Source organism: Suricata suricatta, chromosome 4, assembly GCF_006229205.1.
Source record: "Suricata suricatta isolate VVHF042 chromosome 4, meerkat_22Aug2017_6uvM2_HiC, whole genome shotgun sequence".
In the NCBI taxonomy this organism is placed as follows: domain Eukaryota; kingdom Metazoa; phylum Chordata; class Mammalia; order Carnivora; family Herpestidae; genus Suricata; species Suricata suricatta.
The window spans coordinates 68,093,556-68,111,055 of record NC_043703.1 but is presented as its reverse complement, the minus strand read 5'-3'; the positions used below and the strand labels follow the sequence as shown (position 1 = coordinate 68,111,055).

The 17,500-nt window shown below is 40.1% G+C and overlaps 1 protein-coding gene and 1 long non-coding RNA gene across 2 annotated transcripts in view; one reads left to right on the top strand and one right to left on the bottom strand.

The window, feature by feature from the left end:
• RXFP2 (relaxin family peptide receptor 2) overlaps positions 1-17,500 on the top strand; it is a 49,546-nt gene that overhangs the window by 20,841 nt on the left and 11,205 nt on the right. Inside the window, exons 6-14 of the mRNA XM_029938624.1 lie at positions 1,811-1,882; positions 2,491-2,562; positions 4,152-4,223; positions 5,259-5,330; positions 8,900-8,971; positions 10,874-10,945; positions 14,223-14,294; positions 14,401-14,472; positions 16,335-16,406. Coding sequence (XP_029794484.1) covers positions 1,811-1,882; positions 2,491-2,562; positions 4,152-4,223; positions 5,259-5,330; positions 8,900-8,971; positions 10,874-10,945; positions 14,223-14,294; positions 14,401-14,472; positions 16,335-16,406 — 648 coding nt within the window. The remainder of the gene's footprint in view (positions 1-1,810; positions 1,883-2,490; positions 2,563-4,151; positions 4,224-5,258; positions 5,331-8,899; positions 8,972-10,873; positions 10,946-14,222; positions 14,295-14,400; positions 14,473-16,334; positions 16,407-17,500) is intronic.
• The window catches only part of LOC115290822, a 33,953-nt gene continuing 29,978 nt past the window's right edge, over positions 13,526-17,500 (bottom strand). The window contains exon 3 of the long non-coding RNA XR_003908231.1: positions 13,526-14,470. This is a non-coding gene — a long non-coding RNA (uncharacterized LOC115290822). The remainder of the gene's footprint in view (positions 14,471-17,500) is intronic.

Genomic DNA, 17,500 nt, shown 5'->3' with positions numbered 1-17,500 from the left:
AACTCACAATGTAGGACTGTACCCATCTCTTCAAGATTGACAACACATAGGTAAAATGTGCACTGCACTTTTGAATTCATTATTTTTTAAATGTTTATTTATATATTTGGGTGGAGTAGAGAGAGAGTGCGTGTGTGCATGAGTGGGGGAGGGGCAGAGAGCAAGGCAGGGAGAATCCCAAGCAGGCCCCACCCTGTCATTGCAGAGCCCCATACCAGGCTCCATGTCACATATGATGAGATCATGACCTGAGCTGAAATCAAGAGTCAGACACTTAACCGACTGAGCCACCTAAGCACCCCATGAATTCATTATCTGGAATAAAATATAAGTAACACTAATTACATAGTAAATTTTACATTTAAGAGGAACTTCAATATACATATGTTATAGCATTATATTATTTTCCTATTTTCACTTACTATTGTAATATAACTCATTACATTAATTTTATTATATCACATCAAGGGCTTTGAAATGCTAAAACAGATATTGATCCATATAGATTTGTTCTATTCATAGCAGAACTTTAAGACCAAATGACAATTTGCGCTACAATGGGAAGCATCTCTTCATAGACGTGGTACAGGCGGACAAGGCAGGGAATGACATGAGGTCTCAATGGGTTTCAAGTTTACTTGGTGAAACTGAAACTGATGCTCTGTGCATCTTACGGATGTAGTGCATGTGCTCTGTAGTACCAACCATTTCCACTTGGTGGTACACAGAGAATGACAGTATGTGTTCAACACTTGGGTTTGAACTTGGGATGGATGGGTTTGCTGATAACTGGGTGCTGATATCGACTTTACCTAGCTAGCTACCTTGAGGGCTGAGGGCTTCAACATCCTGGCACTTGTATAATGGTTTCATGAATCAAAGGCTGGGAAGCTTTAATAGGGAATAGTTACGGTATAATAAATTCAGAATACAGCCAGATGCCAAAGGAATACGTGTTCTACTAATGGATTTGCAGCGAAGTATCCTAACAATTAAGGAAGTATTGTGTAAGATTTTAGGAACAGAATCAAATCAAAATAAGAGACAGGGAAGCCATTCAAAACACTATGTAGTCATTAGTCACTATTATTAGTGTGGATATTTCCTGCTCCTAAATACCTTTAGAAAATATGAATTCAAGGCTAACCTCCCATTGTATAATGAGCACAGGAAATGGAAATTATTTTACTTAGATACTCCCAATAGTGCTATTATTTGGTCAATAGTATATTGCTTAATTGCTTCAGGGGTTAAGTAAAACATGATCCTGTGAGCTGAAGTTGATGTACTAGTCTCAGTTCAACAATGGATGCCATTTGTGACCTTGAGTACCTCACTAGCTCCCATTGTGCTTCCTGCTCAGCATCTCAAAATAGAAAAGAATAAGACTTCCCCTCTCCTTTTTTCATGGGACTAGAATGAAGAGAAATGGGGAGTTAAAGGTGGAACTCTGTGCTGAAAGAATAAAGCTCAGCAGTGAGAAACTGGCTGGTCTCATATGGTGAGCATCACGGTCAAGTCAGAGTAAGAAAACTGCAGCACAAGACCACTTCCCTTCTCAGACTCATCACTCGGGAGCTCAGCGGTGCAAACCAGAGATGCCCGAATCTCACAATGGGACAGAAGCGTTGTTAGCCTCACAGCCATCTCGTGAGCAACACCACTACCGCCAAACATAAGAATAGGACTTGGGACTTCATACACCCAGTTTCACAAACTGTCTTTAGATGAATAAAGTGGAGACTATGATCCATAACTTGATAAGTACCTACACCATAATCACATGGCTCTTCTATCTTATTCCTACCAGATTTCTTCAGCATAATTGTATAACACACATATCACGGAAAGCATTTTTTGGATTACGTAACCTGCAAATATTGTGAGTAACTTCTTTATAATTATATTATGAGTACGGTTTTAAGTAAAGATTAAAAGAGTAGAAATGGCACATTTTAAAAGCCTGACTTGGCTATAGCAAAATGGGAGAAATACGTTATCAGAAAGTACTTAGATGAGTTATTAACCTGAAAGAATTATTGAAAGATTCCTGGTTTTACCAGAGGACAGAAACAAAGGCTCACCTTAACCTTGTCTTCTCAAGTTTGGGTCAGTTCCACAATATTTTAGCATTTTTTAACCCTTGCTAACTTGCCTATATATTTTCTTAAAATGCTAGTCTACTAGGGATGTGACCAAAAAGGACAAAAGCAAAAATCACCTACTCTTATACTCTTAACAAAACATAATATCCCAGCACAAACTGTGGCCAGTTTGCTGGTCCTGGCCCTAGTGTCATCCACCCTAGGCTCGTGGTCATCTCTGTCTCCTGGTTGTTCCTTGATTTCTCCCCATCTTCTCATCCAGTTGAGTGCTTTCAGAAACAGATGTCCTTACTGCATAATCATCATCAGTGCCTCATATTCTGATCATATGTGATGAAAATGAAGTATTGAATTTGCCTAATTGACTCACTTATGCTATTTATAGATATCTCAGCCACAACTGTATTACAACTCTCAGACCGGGAGTATTCAAAGACTTACATCAGCTAACTTGGCTGTAAGTATTCTAGCTTTTCCTTCAGAAGATCGGTCTTGATGATATACATCAATGCTTATTGTTTCCATCTATTTATGTATCTTGTTTATTATACTCATTTTTCTGATTGCCACATAATCTGGAGCACATTACCTAAGCAATTCAGATAATGGCATGCCAAACGGTAGTTTTGTGCAAAGGAATCTGTTCCATGCTTTTTCCAGGTGGCTTTCCGTGCCATCTGTCCAGCATTTCTCAACCTCAGCTCTATTGGCATTTCATCTAGATAATTCTTTGGTGAAAGGGATGTTCTTTTGTATTTGGGGATGTTTCACGTCATCCCTGGTCTCTACACCCCTAGATGCCAGCAGTCTCGGTTCCAAGAGGTGTGACAACCAAATGTGTCTCCAGACATTCCCAAATGTCCCCCGGGGGGGGGGGGGAGGGAACTGACCTCTGTTGAAAACCACTGACCTGGAAAGTAAGCAAGTTAGGGACCTTTTAGGTTTCCAGAACATTCACAAAAAAAGTCTGAAGATATGGTAGCTTGTGCTGTTTCATCAGTTTCCTGGCTAAGCTACCAGCTCCATCCTGAGCAGTCTCACATAAGATATTTGTGTTTTCATCAGAAAAATGAACATCATTTTAGAAGCCTCTATGTTTCTTTCAGTCTGCCCATTTCTGCAGGTCAGATTGTTCTAGGGGGGAAAAGCCAGAACTTCAACAACATTTTCCAGATCCTGTGGATGCTGCAGACCTTTGCTAACGTTCCAGGCAACCTTCTTAATCTTCCTAGGCTGCTTTTCTTCTCATCTGTAAACTACAATCACAGTTCCTTTTTAAGAGTGATGTCATGAGGATTAAATCGCAAGGCATATATAAACTGACACACGCAGAACACTTGGCATATCTAGGTGTTTAATGTCACTTCCTTCTTCAAATCCCACTCTCAGGAGCCTCTGAGAGTAAGAGGAAATGGTACCTGGCTTCAAAGGCAACAAGAGAAAAGAAGGCATATTTCCCCTTAGTCTACTTCTTTCTAGGAAAACATATTCTATATATTCTATATTCCAACACATATCCTATGGTTGGAAATGGTTATTTGAATATATGAATATTTTCATTCTTTCATCCTCAAAGCTCCTAATGAGTTTCTTTGTACAGACCTTATAAATGCATCATTTAAACACCATTAGACCAAAGAACTATTTGTGATTTCCTATGAATTCTTTTTCCTCCACTCTTCATTCAGTCAATCAGTAGGTCAAAGCATTTATGGAGCCTGTATTCAGCCAATTAATAATTCAGTTTATGCTGGACTCAGGTATCCAGGAGGGAGGGGTCTGTCTCTGGTCTTTAAGTCAGTGGGAGGCAGATGGCGTCAGAGAAAACAATCAGGACCCCTCATGAGGGCTGGGATGGGGGTGGTGGAAATTTGGAGGAAAGAGCTAGGAAGGAGTCTTAGGGAGGAGGACAGGAGTCCAGCGTGGACCGGCAGGAAGGAGGAGAGATGTTGGGGAGGCAGGATTGTTGTGGGCCTTTTATGGTTTCCTGGTTTCATTTCACAAATGTCTCTAATGTTGGGAATGTTTGTGATATGCTTTTTTCAGAATTCTAGATGACAATCCAATAATCAGAATTTCCCAGCGGTTGTTTACTGGACTAAAGTCCTTGTTTTTCCTGTAAGTGTTCATCTATCCTTCAATACGTCAGTCTCTAAATTGCAATGACATTAAACACTAGCTTACAAACTGAGCTTTAAATCAAGCCCGTTGACATTTTTATTAGTCAAAACCTTTCCTGTACGTCCAGCCACAGTTACTATTGTGACTTTCTAGCCTTGGCTCATAGTATATTTTAAGCCGACCAGTTTTCTTTTTGATCTCCTTGAATTTCCTTTAATCCTAAGGCATGTTTTACTTGTAGTGGTTGACCAAAGATAGTATTCATTTTTATCTCCTAACAACATTTAAAGCTATCAGAATCTCCTGGTAAGTTCAGCTTAGACTACATTTTTAACAGGGAAACGTACCTTTGCCCAGCAAGAGTTTCTAAACATTCCAAAACCTTCGTCTCACCAATAGACCTGTTCTTGTAACTACATTCTCACTGTTTATTAATACACTGGATGATTTATCAGCAGGGGATTATTATGTTCCTTTATACTTCACTGTATAGCATCATTATTTTTCCATTTGTCAAAAGGGACCACAATATCATAAATTAATCGTGTAACTTAACATGATGATGGGTTGTTTTCTTTCCCCCAGTACCCCCTTCTATCACTTCTTAGATTTAATGCAATTTCTGATGTGGCCCCTTAATGCTATAAATGATTTATGTATCCCTTAAGAAAAGACTTTGGATGTAGGATGCTGGAAATGATTGCAAATTTGAAGTTTACAAGGAAAATTACCATGAACTTCAAAGTTATTACTCAATACATACTTTTGTTTCATCTCATAAAAATAAACTGTATAATATTTATACCCAGGTTATATATCATACTTTTGCTCTCACAGTTTCTTTGACATGTGCTTTCTTATCTGTACCATACATATACCTAGAGACCATTTTGAAGAGGTAGTTATGTTTATATTCTTTATCCTGCTATAATGATTTTAGCCTGTAAGTTTCTAAATTGTGGAAATAGGAAAAATGCTGTTCTTAAAGTGGCATATCATTTTGTTTCTCACAAGCACCTTCTTTGTGTAAAGGTCTATGGTTAATAACCACTTAGAAGCCCTTCCCAAACAGATGTGTGCCCAAATGCCTCAACTCAACTGGATGTGAGTATGCATTTAGGAGCTAATTTGTTCTTAAGGAAACTAGCCTTGAAGTCAATTCATGAGGACATAAAAAGCCCATTGGTGATCTTTCCAAAACGGAAATCTGATTATGTTACTTCCTGGTTTCAAAATCTTTTGAGGGGTGCCTGGGTGGCCCAGTCAGTTAAGCATCCAATTTTGGTTCCAGTCATGATCTCACAGTCCATGGGTTTGAGCCCTGCATCAGGTCTGTGCTGACAACTCAGAGCCTGGAGCCTGCTTCAGATTCTGTGTCTCCCTCTCTCTCTGACTCTGCCCTGCTCATGTTCTGTCTCTTTCTCAAAGATAAACAAACATTAAAAAATAAATTAATTAAAAAATGAAAATCTTTTGAGAATTCCCATGGGTGTGCAAGTTAAATTCAGACTTGCCCCTTGAGACCCGAGACACCGATTTCTATCCCTTCCTCCACTTAGACTACTACCCTGCTCCTCCTATGTGCCTTCTTTCCAGATGCACCAAAGTGCTAGAATCAGTTCCCTGAGCACGTATTGTTCCTTCAATCAGAAAAGTCTTGCTCCTTTATTCTTTTGGTTAACTCCAAAATTTCCTTCAAAAGTCAGCTGAAACATCCCCTCCAGGAAGGCATTCCACCAGACAACTGCAGTGACTCACTCTGTGACTCCTTTACACCCGGGACAGGCTTCCATGAGGCCACCCATTCCCTACACATGTATCTTGGTTCTACTATCACACAACCAGTGGTTTACTCATCTGTCCCCTACCACTCTGTAAATTCTAGGAGGGCAGAAACCCACCTTGTGATTTATACCCCAGCGTTTGTACACCCAGCACATAATAACTGCTCAACAAACCGTTGTTAAATGAAGGTGCTAAACCAGGTCTACTCCTTCTTAGCTTTTAACCAATACCTGTGTAAGATGTTTACTTAAGGTACTCAACGGCTTCACCACTACTCTCACCATTCTCTGTCACCTTCATCTTCATGGTCTCCTGAGGCAGGCCGAATTGTCACACACAGTGATTTCCTGCCCTGTAAAATGCTGACTGTGCTGTCCCTCGGACCTCTTCTCATTGTCACACCAGGGGACTCAACACCTAAGATGATAAAACGTTAGCACCTCCGCTTTTGATCCTTTCTGAGCTAGCCTCACAGTTACCTTTTACAACTATTGGGGTCCTTATGTTTATAAGGACTTTTATTTATTTATATATCTTCACAGTTATAATATAATAAATATAATAATATAATAAATAGGGATCTCATGTAAGTGTGCTACTCCTGAAATGGAAATAACAATCTGAAAAACATGAGACTCGTACTTGTTAAGAATAGGTGTGGGGCGGGGGGAGAACATAGAAAAGACAAGAACATACCTGCACAATGAGAAGCAAACAGGAAAGAGAGAAGGTGGCAGAAAAAGATCAGGGTCTGAGCCTGCCTCTCCTCCAATGAGCACCAGCAACCATGAGATGGGGACCCAGTGTCAAAGCCGTGGTTTCTGGTATGTTCATGGCGCTTGAGGCTCCCTCAAATATGAGGGAAAAAATAGACACCCAATGAAAATATCATTAGTAAGACTGTCCGATCACACATGGGAAAGGGCCTTTAAACCAAGAAGACAGAAGTGAGAGGTCAGACCCGAAAACAAAGCTTACGGGAAGGAAAACCCACACCCGGGCCGGGCCTCTACTCCCTCTCCTGCCATCAGGAGGGCCACTGCTCTCAAGTCCTTACTGATCCACCTGTGAAGTACAAAACCAATTGTCCCCACGCCACTGAGCAATATCTGGGCTCTTAAAAGAGTACAGCATTTATTATTTTAACCACAGGATTCTCAGGGTGAAAAAAATATCAAGTTCCTACAAGACCATCTGGATAGATATAAAACAAGATGTAAAAGGAAATGACAAACGATTGGTGATTTTAGTGTTAACGTGAGAAATGTTCAGAGGCAGCAAACTAGCTATTGTCATATATGGGGAAGAATGTAAGAAGCGGACTATAAAAAGAGGTTACAAGATTCGAGATTCGGCAGGGAAGTCCTCTTCCTCATTCCTTGGCGCTGCTGGTAGCGGTGGCGTCACAGGCCTCCTGAGGAGGGCCCCTGATCACGTAGGATCACTAGCGGAAGGCCACAGCTCTGCCCTGCCCTGCCTCTCAAACATGAGGGCTTGACAGGACCTGTCTTTTTTTTTTTCTTTTGCAATGATGTGGATGGTGCTAGAGTATAACACTGCGGGAAATAAGTCAGAGAATGAACATACCATATGATCTCACTCATATGTGGGATTTAAGAAACAAAACAAACGAACAAAGGAAAAAAAAACCAAGAGAGACTTGCCAAGAAACAGACTCTTACCTATGGAGAACAAACTAATGGTTACCGGAGGGGAGGGGGAAAGGGGGAGGAGTTAAATAAGGGAAAGGACTAAGGAGGGCATTTGTGATGAGCACCAGGTGTTGTGTGAAAGTGCTGAATCACGATACTGTGCACCTGAAACTAACATAACACTGTATGTTAACTATGCTAAAATTAAAAGACCTCAGTCCTAGAGTAGGAACGGAATCTGCATTTTTCAGAAGTTCCAGGGTGACACTGAGGACTGTTCCAGCCACCTTGGAGCAGCACTACACTCAGCATCAGGGTCTCAGAAGCATAGTAGAAAGAGCCATTGCTTTCATCACGCGGATGGATACATATTCCTGACTCTGGGATTTAGTATCTGGAAGATAATTTTGCCCGAGTTATTCCTTCACCAAAATAGAGACAAAAGTATCTATCTGCTGTCAAGGGAATGTGAGAGTCTAAGGACCGATGATGCATGGTTTAGTGCCCAGGCTTTAGACAGAGACAGCTCTGAGTTAGGAGGTCAGTTCTACTACTTAACCGCGGTGTGACTAGATGTGAAGTGAATTCCCAACAGCCTCACATTTTTCATATGTTAAATGGGGTGGGGGTGGGGAGGAGGGTAATACCAACTTTGCAAGAGCCGGGTCATGCACTCAGACCAATATCTGACACCATAAAAGTCTAATAAATGGCAGTTACGGCTATTATGGTGGCAATATTATAATTAATAGCATGGTATCTAGCACAGAGAGACACTCAATGTTGGGCTGCTCTTTCCCTCAATTTTATTAAGTTCTAACATTAATTGGAAGGGGAAAAGAAGCATAATATTAATTATATTAACTTTGTAATAATTAGGAAGAAAGCGTAAATATTAAAATGAGGTAAAAAATAAAGTTTAGGGGCACCTGGGTGGCTCAGTCGGTTAAGTATACAACTTCAGCTCAGGTCATGATCTCGCAGTCCATGGATTTGGGCCCCACATCAGGCTCTGTGCTGACAGCTCAGAGCCTGGAGCCTGCTTCAGATTCTGGGTCTCTCTCTCCCTCTGCCCATCCTCCACTCATGCTCTGTCTCTCTCCATCTCTCAAAAATGAATAAACTTTAAAAAGATTTTTTTAAATAAAGTTCAGAACAGTTATATCCACAAAAAATGCCTCTAGACATGTGACTTGTGCAACAACAGTAAAAATATTGTTCTCCCATGTGTTTTAGGGATCTGGAAGGCAATGGAATAAAATATCTTACGAATTCCACCTTTCTGTCATGCAATTCACTCACAGTGCTGTAAGTATTCAATGGAGATTAGTAAATGAGGGGAAACCCAATAGATCTGGAAGTCAAAAGAAAACACTGACAAGGAATTTTAAAGTCATGTTTTATTTACAGCCTCCGTCTGGAACTACACAGTTCCCAGTTGGCAGCCCAGGGTTGGGCTGGGATCAGTAGCCTGAGGGAGGGGAGGAAGGGCCTCCCAAAGGGCTTTACTGAACTGTACTGTGAATGTGTCAAGGTCCCAGAACCGGGTGGGCTCAGATCCCACCTGCTCAAGAACAGGGGCTGAATGCAGCACTGATGGGCTCAGCCTTGGACAGCCCCCTCCCACTCGGCCTTTCCTGCGGGGCCTTCACCAGCCTGTCGGGGGCGCTGTGGTGCACCTTGCCAATCGCTTCCCAGGCTGGTTCCACCAGGCCCTGGGTGCTGCTCACCTGGGTGGGGTGGAGGGATAGCTAGAGATGGTAGTAGCTGGCTTCTCCCCGAGGACTCTGGGCACAAGACCCAGGCCCCTCCAGTCTCCAGCACTGCCCTTGACACTTCTCTGGTGGCTCCAGGGTGAGTCGCTGTACAAAATGCTGCCTTTATTATTTTGTAATGACTTTCCTGTGAACCAAATGCTTATGAAAATCTCTGCAACCAAAATAAAGTTCTTTGTTTTAAAAGACCAAAAAAAAAAAAAATGCACACGTGGATGGACTGGTTTTGATGGTGGGGCCGAGGCTTCAGCGGAGCTGCCCAGAGTTAGGTCTCTGGCTGCTCCCCCTCTGCTGAGGGCAATTGTTAATTCACTGCATGCTCTCAGCTGAGCTGCGGTGGCGTCTAACCCGGTGACAACTCAGGAAGTGATACCACGTGTGAGAAAATGCTTAGCTCTACAGTAATTAGTGGTCACTGCGACTTATCCCTTGATGTCTCTCGCTCACTCTGAAGAAAAAAAAATAATAATTTTACTCTTAAGGAAAGAATATCTAATGTATTCTGATTTGCCAAAGATTCTGACTGGTAATTCTGACTGCTGATTGTGTTTTTTATCGGGGGGTCATGCACATGGACTGGTCACCACATTTGCACTGCTAAAAAAAACACACACACACACAAGAATTTTGCTTTTGTTTTAACCAATAGTTTTCCACATGTAGTTGCACAGGTAATGGGAAATGAAAAATTGGAGTATATTTATTTGTAGTAGTCTAATCACTGTTTTGTTCAACAAACTAAGAGATAAGATTATTGCCAGGCTACATATTTATTAGTCAGATTACAGACCAGCTTATTTAACGAGAAAAGAGGGGCTATCCCACTCAGAAGATGCAAACAATTTATTCTTTTCTCATGGATAATGAGAGAGAACACTGGTAAACTCAACAAATGACACGGACACTTGCTGTTTTATAGCCCCATGTGGCTTTAGAGTCATACTCATGAGCTCCCCTCTGTAAGGCAGTTAGCTGCCACCCCCTCTTTTTACCCTAGGTCTTGGAGAACTCCATTTCTACACAAAGGAAATGTAAAACCACGCCCCCCCAACACCAAATTTAAAATCCATCTGTGGCCCCAGAAGCTGTGATGGCATCCGTTCAAGCTCTTTCCTTCTGGCCTTCCCCTAAGGACTGGGCCAGGATTCTCTCAAAACCTGCTCTAAGTATTAACAGGGTCGAAATCTGACATTACATGTGTGTTGGGAAATAAACACTTTCTGAAATAATCAGAATCCAAGCAAAATGCAACCTTACAGACCACACTCAATACCTCAGATTACCTAAGGCTAGCATTTCCTGGAGAGAACACGCCTCACTTGGGGATGTCCAAGGAGGCCTTAAGAAATTACACACAGATCAGTGGCATCTCCCAATGAGAACTGATTCTTACAGAAGACAAACCAACAGTGCTGACTCTCACCATGTCTTACAGGTTTCTGCCTAGAAATCAAATTGATTTTGTTCCAGAGAAGACATTTTCTTCATTAAAAAATTTAGGAGAACTGTAAGTAGCATTGTCTACTAGGAAAATAGGATTGCTTCTTCCAGGATTATAAATTTGAATGACTAGTGAGGCTTCTTTTTCACTAGTGGCAAGCAAATCCTGCAGACTCCTGGATATTCAAAATCAATTAAGAAAACCAACATTATCCTAAAGTCAAAAGCAAATTAAAATTCAACAGTGGGCTTAATATGGATTTTGCCTACTTGAATTTCTCTGCCTATTTTCTTTGGATGATTTCGTGTGTGTGTGTGTGTGTGTTGGAGCAAATGAGTTTTCTATAACTCCTTAAACTCAAGGATCATTATCTCTAATGGCTGGAATATAGTTAATTCTCAGTAAATGCTTGCTGAATGAATGACTGACTGAAATAATATTAATCACGACTGAACAAAGGAACAAAGATGCCTATTATCCCTTGAGAAATTAGGACTTCTAGAGCAGACGAAGCAAATACAAATGTCTAGAATGATCAGGCTTATTGAAAAATATGCAGAGAGATCATGTAACTTTTTCTATTCAAATATATGTTCTGTGGAGCTAAACCTTTAAAAAGCATCTGTCTTGGTATTAATTCACTGCTACCCACATAATTGTGTATCATTGGAAGTTAAAACTAAGTCTGTTACATTATAAATAGTGGCAATTAGGGTACAGATCTCCTCCTCCTGATCTGAAGCCTAAAAATGGAAATTATTTTCTTAATTAACCTCTCCCCCATTCTTTATACCTTGCTTTGAAAGACAGAAAGGACTGGGGAAAATAACTCTGTAAGAGTAATTTGAAAACTAATTCATGGATAATTAAGATAATTCAATCTCATGTATAAGTATCACAAATGAAATCCGCATGTATTTCCTAAGTGCCTAGCACGTGAAAGACACTGCATTAGACCTACAAATAGTGTCATTCTGTGGCAAAAAGTGAAAGGTGGCTCGCTCAGAATTGTTCACTCCTTCTTCAGGGCTGCATTCCTGATGAGGCGTTAGGGGGTTGGTCGGGACTTGGCTTACAGGGTAGAGCAGGCGAATAGCCCAGGACAAACAGGAGCATGGTTTAGGTACAAACTTAAGGAAAAATGTATGTAGTGCATATATATGAAAACGATTCGAATCCTCCTTTTATCGTACACTTTGTCAGAGCTACCCACACCCCTGTTCAGAGATATTAGCTTGCTTTTCAAAAACCACCAATAATTCATTCCAATCCACGAAGCACCAATAAGTGAAAAGAAGTTCAGAAGTGTATAGAGTTAACAGGAACAAGGTATTTTTAACTCCTCAGTTTACAAAAATGTTAGATAATTTTGCTGTGCCTTCATGACAATAAACTCCGCCTGAAGAGGAATCAAACAGACTTAGGTGAGGCCACTGAAGTCCTTTCCCCTACAAGACTGTCCTTTTTCACTGTAACAGGATGTTTTCTAGCTGTACAAGACATCACCCTCTTGCTGTGCGCTCACGCTCCCTCTGACCCACGCACACCTGTGGCTTTCCTCCTGCACTGTCACCCTCTTGTGCGCTGCTCATCTGCAGCTCCTCAGATCAGAATTGCCAGCTGGCGGGGTGTCTACACATGGGTATCGTGACAGCACCTTGAAAGCAATCTGTTACAATTAATTTATAGATGACTCTTACCAGCTTCTTCCCTTGAACTCGCCCTCTTAGTGGTATCCGAATCCTTCCCGGCAGCCAGGCCCAAAGCCTCTTCCTTTCCTTCCAACCCTCATTACACTTACGTCCTACCAGACTGTGAGCCCCACCTGTGCCCCGCTTAAGCCCTTGTCTTTCACCTGGTCCAGGATCAAAGCCTCCTGCCTGGTCTCCATCCTTTTACTCTGACTTTTCATACTTCTGACAGAACTACCTTCCCATAATGCAGAGCATATTTTGCCCCTGTCCTGCTTCATATTCTCACTCCTTATTTTTGGCTTTCAATGTTGATGATCAAAAGAATCACAGAACATACCCGATAAGTCATGTCACCAGGCTCCCTCCCAGAGATGCTGCAGTGATAGTTCTGCTGGAGTGGGGCACCAAGACAGCTCTGGAGTGGGCATCAAGGAACTATTAGCATCCTCCTGTTCTCTGATGCCGGGGCTATGCTCTTGGAATGTATTCATGGCCCTTCCATTTTGTCTTCATGCTAATTTCTAGGCTCACTTCCTCTACATTTCCCCATACTTTCCATCCTCCACCCATGTTGGGCCATTTACCAATTCCAGAAGATGTCACTGAATTCCAAGTTTTGGATTCTCTGATTCTGCTTAACCCTCACTTGAAAAGCTGCTCTTCTTCTATTCAATGTATGAAAATTATAAAGCTTTGTTCACACAGTTCCTAATTTCCAGCTCCTCCCTCTGTTTTTGTTTTGTTTTTTGCTCAATACATCTGTAATAGCACTTGCTTCATTCCTTTCTTGTTTTATAATTTGTTGTTTATTCTAATTGTAAGCTTCATTGGAAAAAGATCTAAGTCTTAGTTATTCATAATCCTCGCATAGCCATCCAGCAGCAGCTCTAAAGCATCAAAAATAGGAAAAAAATCTTTTGTTTGACTCTTAAGCAATTGAATGTCTGTTTCACTTTTTAATACATTCCGTGGTTCAGAAGCATATTTTAGACTCTTAAAGATTCCTAATTCCTTCTGATCCTAGATAAACCTTTCCTACATCCTCTAGAAACATTTTGCTATGATTCTTCATGGATTGGACAGTACTATAATATTTCATTCTAAAATTTTAATTTCCTTAAAAATTAGTACAATATCAAAATAGATTTAAAAAGCATGAATGTATCTATTCAAGATTATCTAGGAGGATAATATGTGGCCAATACTGTCTTAGTTGGAATGCAAAGTAAGTAAAGGCAAAGGCCTTGGCCTCAGAAAGCTTGTAACTCTAGTTGGATAAACAAGATATCACATGCTTCAACCAAGTAGGAATCACAAAACCAAATGAATGATTGCAGTGTACAAAGAGTGCCTGAAACAGAGGAAATTACTCAAAGTAGATATTGAAGCCATGTTGGGAATGTGTTGGAGAGGGACCGAGAGGAAATTCCAGACAGGAACTAGATGAGCAAAATGTCACACGTCTGAAATGATGGAAAACATATCCATTTGGCTGACTCACGCAGCCCTGTTTTGTAACAAGTTATCAGGTTGGTTAAAGTGGATCATATTTTCTGTGATGTCAAATGGGATGATGATAATTGTGAGGAGTAATACCTATGTCATTTATTTTCAATGTAACTGCTTTGGGTTTTCACTGTCATCAACAGGGACCTATCTAGCAATATGATAATGGAGCTACCAGCCCACATTTTTAAAGATCTGAAGCTTCTACAGAAACTGTAAGTTCTTTTTTCCACCATCATCAGATTTAAATGGCAACATCTGAGCTCCCAAAATAATAACATCCCAATGCTTCTTTCCTTCCTCTTTCTGATGGTACAAAAGGAATCTTTCGTCCAATCCTCTTTTGTATCTCCACAAGAACCAGTTTGAAAGTCTTAAACAACTTCAGTCTCTGTAAGTGAAATATAACAGTATATTGATTATCATTTTAGTGGATATATTTTACTAAGAACCACTTTTATTGTTAAATGGGTATTTTATACACAGAGAGCTCGTAATTTGAGCACCTGTCACCAGACAGTTGTGAATATTATTGTTACCATTAAGTATGTACTGAAATGACAACAAGCCACCTCTTTTACCATTTAATATGCTGTAAAGACCATTTCTGTTTCTGAAGCTACATATACCGGGCTCACATGGAAAAATCTCATCTTACAATTTTCCTGAAGAATTACATTTTCAGTAGTTTGGTTACTGAACTGTTGGCAAACAGGAAATTATGTAAGACTTGCCTGCTTTTTTCTTTCCCCTTTGCTACAACAATCTACTTGACTCTGGTCTACCGTGTATGCTTTTTATATTTCTGTCAGTAAAGAAAAAAATATCCTACCAATATGAACATTCAGACACTTAATGTTGCTTAGTATTTTTAAATTTCAAACATATCGGTGTCAAAAACTCTGCCAGTTCTCCTTTGAACTTCCTCATCCCTTTTCCATGAATAGCCACTGCTGGTTAAAGTTTGTTTTTACAAAGAGAGCATATGCATTACCTGATCTGAGTCTAAAGCCTTTGTTGATTTAGTTCTAGAGTCTAGTTCTTAATATCACTTTTTCTTCTTGCTAAATTTTAATGCCAGATTTAGGTTCCCTTTCAACAGGTATTAGTGAGCATTCACTGATGAAAAAAGACTTTTCTATTTTTTTTTCTGAAGATTCATTTACACATTTATTTCACAAACATTTACTAGCCATCAACTTAACTATAGCACTGCCTTAGACACCCAAGATATAGAAACTATTGGCTATTAATCAAACAATCAAATAATCCATACAGAGCTAAAACTGTGTTAAGTCCACGAGAAAGCCGGAGAGCAAAAGAAAGAAGAGGGAAACAAATCCTTTAAGAAGGACTCAAGAGATTCCTGCAGCAGGGGCCCTGTGATGATTCTAGAGTATAATCGCTCCGCTAGGTTTCATTTCTGACTGCCAAAGAAAAGGCAGGTCTTCTGTGAAGGACTCAATGAACAAAGAAAACTCAGAACCGTGTCAAGAAATTCCTGCTCAGATCAATTAAAAAAAAAAAAAAACTGAGTGAGACTCAAACAGCTTTCAAAATAAACATTAAAAGTAACAGGCTTCTGTCTTTTTAGATTTTCCTCCCTCCATCTGTTTCCTGAGAACATGGCAGAATCCCTTAATTCATGCCATCCTAAAGAGTTTTCAAAGAATCCATATTTGAAAAAGTTTCTGGATAAATGAGGAGTAGAGGGGTTCCCAATGGAGCCCTCTGAGGACATCACAGGGCATCTGGAAAGGAAAGGCATTACGCTTCCCACTACTATCTTAGGAATGCTTGTTCTAAATTGGAGCCTTGCTCCACCTGAAAGACCCACAGGCCTGGAAGAAACAACTGCATTTGAATCCAGGTTCTCACAAAACTCACTTCAGTGATGTTCTTAGGTTGCAAATATCAGCTTCTGTCAAACCCTCCAAAACTCACTATGGTCTGTAAAATCAAACTATGCAGCCAATTTCATGATCACACAAATCACTGCTGCTGTTTTTAAATCAAAGAAATGCATGAAAATGTTCTATTAGAATTAATTCCACATTTGAAGTGACAAAATCAGCCCCAACTTACAGAAGGCATAAATAGGAATAGCAATCTTCTTAAGAGAGTTTACTGTAAAATCTTCATCCTAATTTGCATTGGTAACAAGACTTTGAAGCATGACATTTAGGATATGACAAAATGCAATTATTATTAAGTTAAGCCCTAAAAACATGAAACTTATTTTGCATATTTTCCAGAGACCTGGAAAGGATAGAGATTCCAAATATAAATACACGGATGTTTCAACCCATGACAAATCTTTCTCACATGTATGTATGTATGAAAGAATGGAGAAGTAAGCATGGTGAAATATTGCAGATGTTCTAGTGTAAACTGTCTAATGTATCACTGCAATGTGTTTTTATGCAAGAAAAGTCTTTTTATTGAGAACTTTTTAATTTTGTCACCTTTGGTCCCTGTCAAATAGAGTTCAATATTATGATGTGCCGACATGAATGACACTTCTCCCTGGAAACACGCTGTTTATCCAATTGAGGTCCAATAAGAGATCAGGGTACCAGAATGCCACACATTACACAAGATGAAGTCACTGGCTAAATGGTACTCAGGAGACCTGGAAACATTAATTCACCTCACATGAATGAGCAGTCGGCTGCTCTAAGATTTGAGCCCTTAGGAAGAAAGGTGCTATATAAATTCCAGGTGTTGTTACTGTTACTAAGTGCACTACAAAATGGAGGTAATTAATCTTTATAGTAGTTTTTGATAAGTCACTTTAATATATTTGGCTAAAGTGCACTGTGTAAGTTGTGTTAATATATGTGTTTATGACATGATCATTTCTTTATGAACTGTATAATCTATGTGTTCATGATTTCAAAAATTAACCATTGTTATCCACAACAATAGGGAGGATTCGATGTAAGATTACAAGTTGGGTGCAGCAAATGGATGAAATGGTTGGTGTGAAGGTGCTCTTTTGGGAGAACACTTTGTTTATGTCTCTGCAGTAGGTGTGATTACTAAAAGACAAGTATTTGATGTATATCCACATGGCTTTCATAATTTCTCTTTCTGTGGCACCAGTAGATAAATATTTAATGAGGCGATCATGTCCTTGTTGCAGGCAGAATGTGAGGTTCTTTTAGAATAGAGAAACTCACCCTTTTTAGAATGTGATGGAGAAGCTTCCACTTAAATTATGAACTTCGGGTTGAGATCAAGAAGGACCCAACAATTAACAGAAAATGTATTAAGTTAGTTGCTTCTCTACTAGGTGATCTATTCTTTCACCTTCCTTGTCCACCAATTATTGAAATGCATCCACCTCATAACCCCCCCCTTCCACCTGCTAGCTAGTGCCTTGGTCATAGCAGGAGGAGAGGTTGAATGACCAAGACCC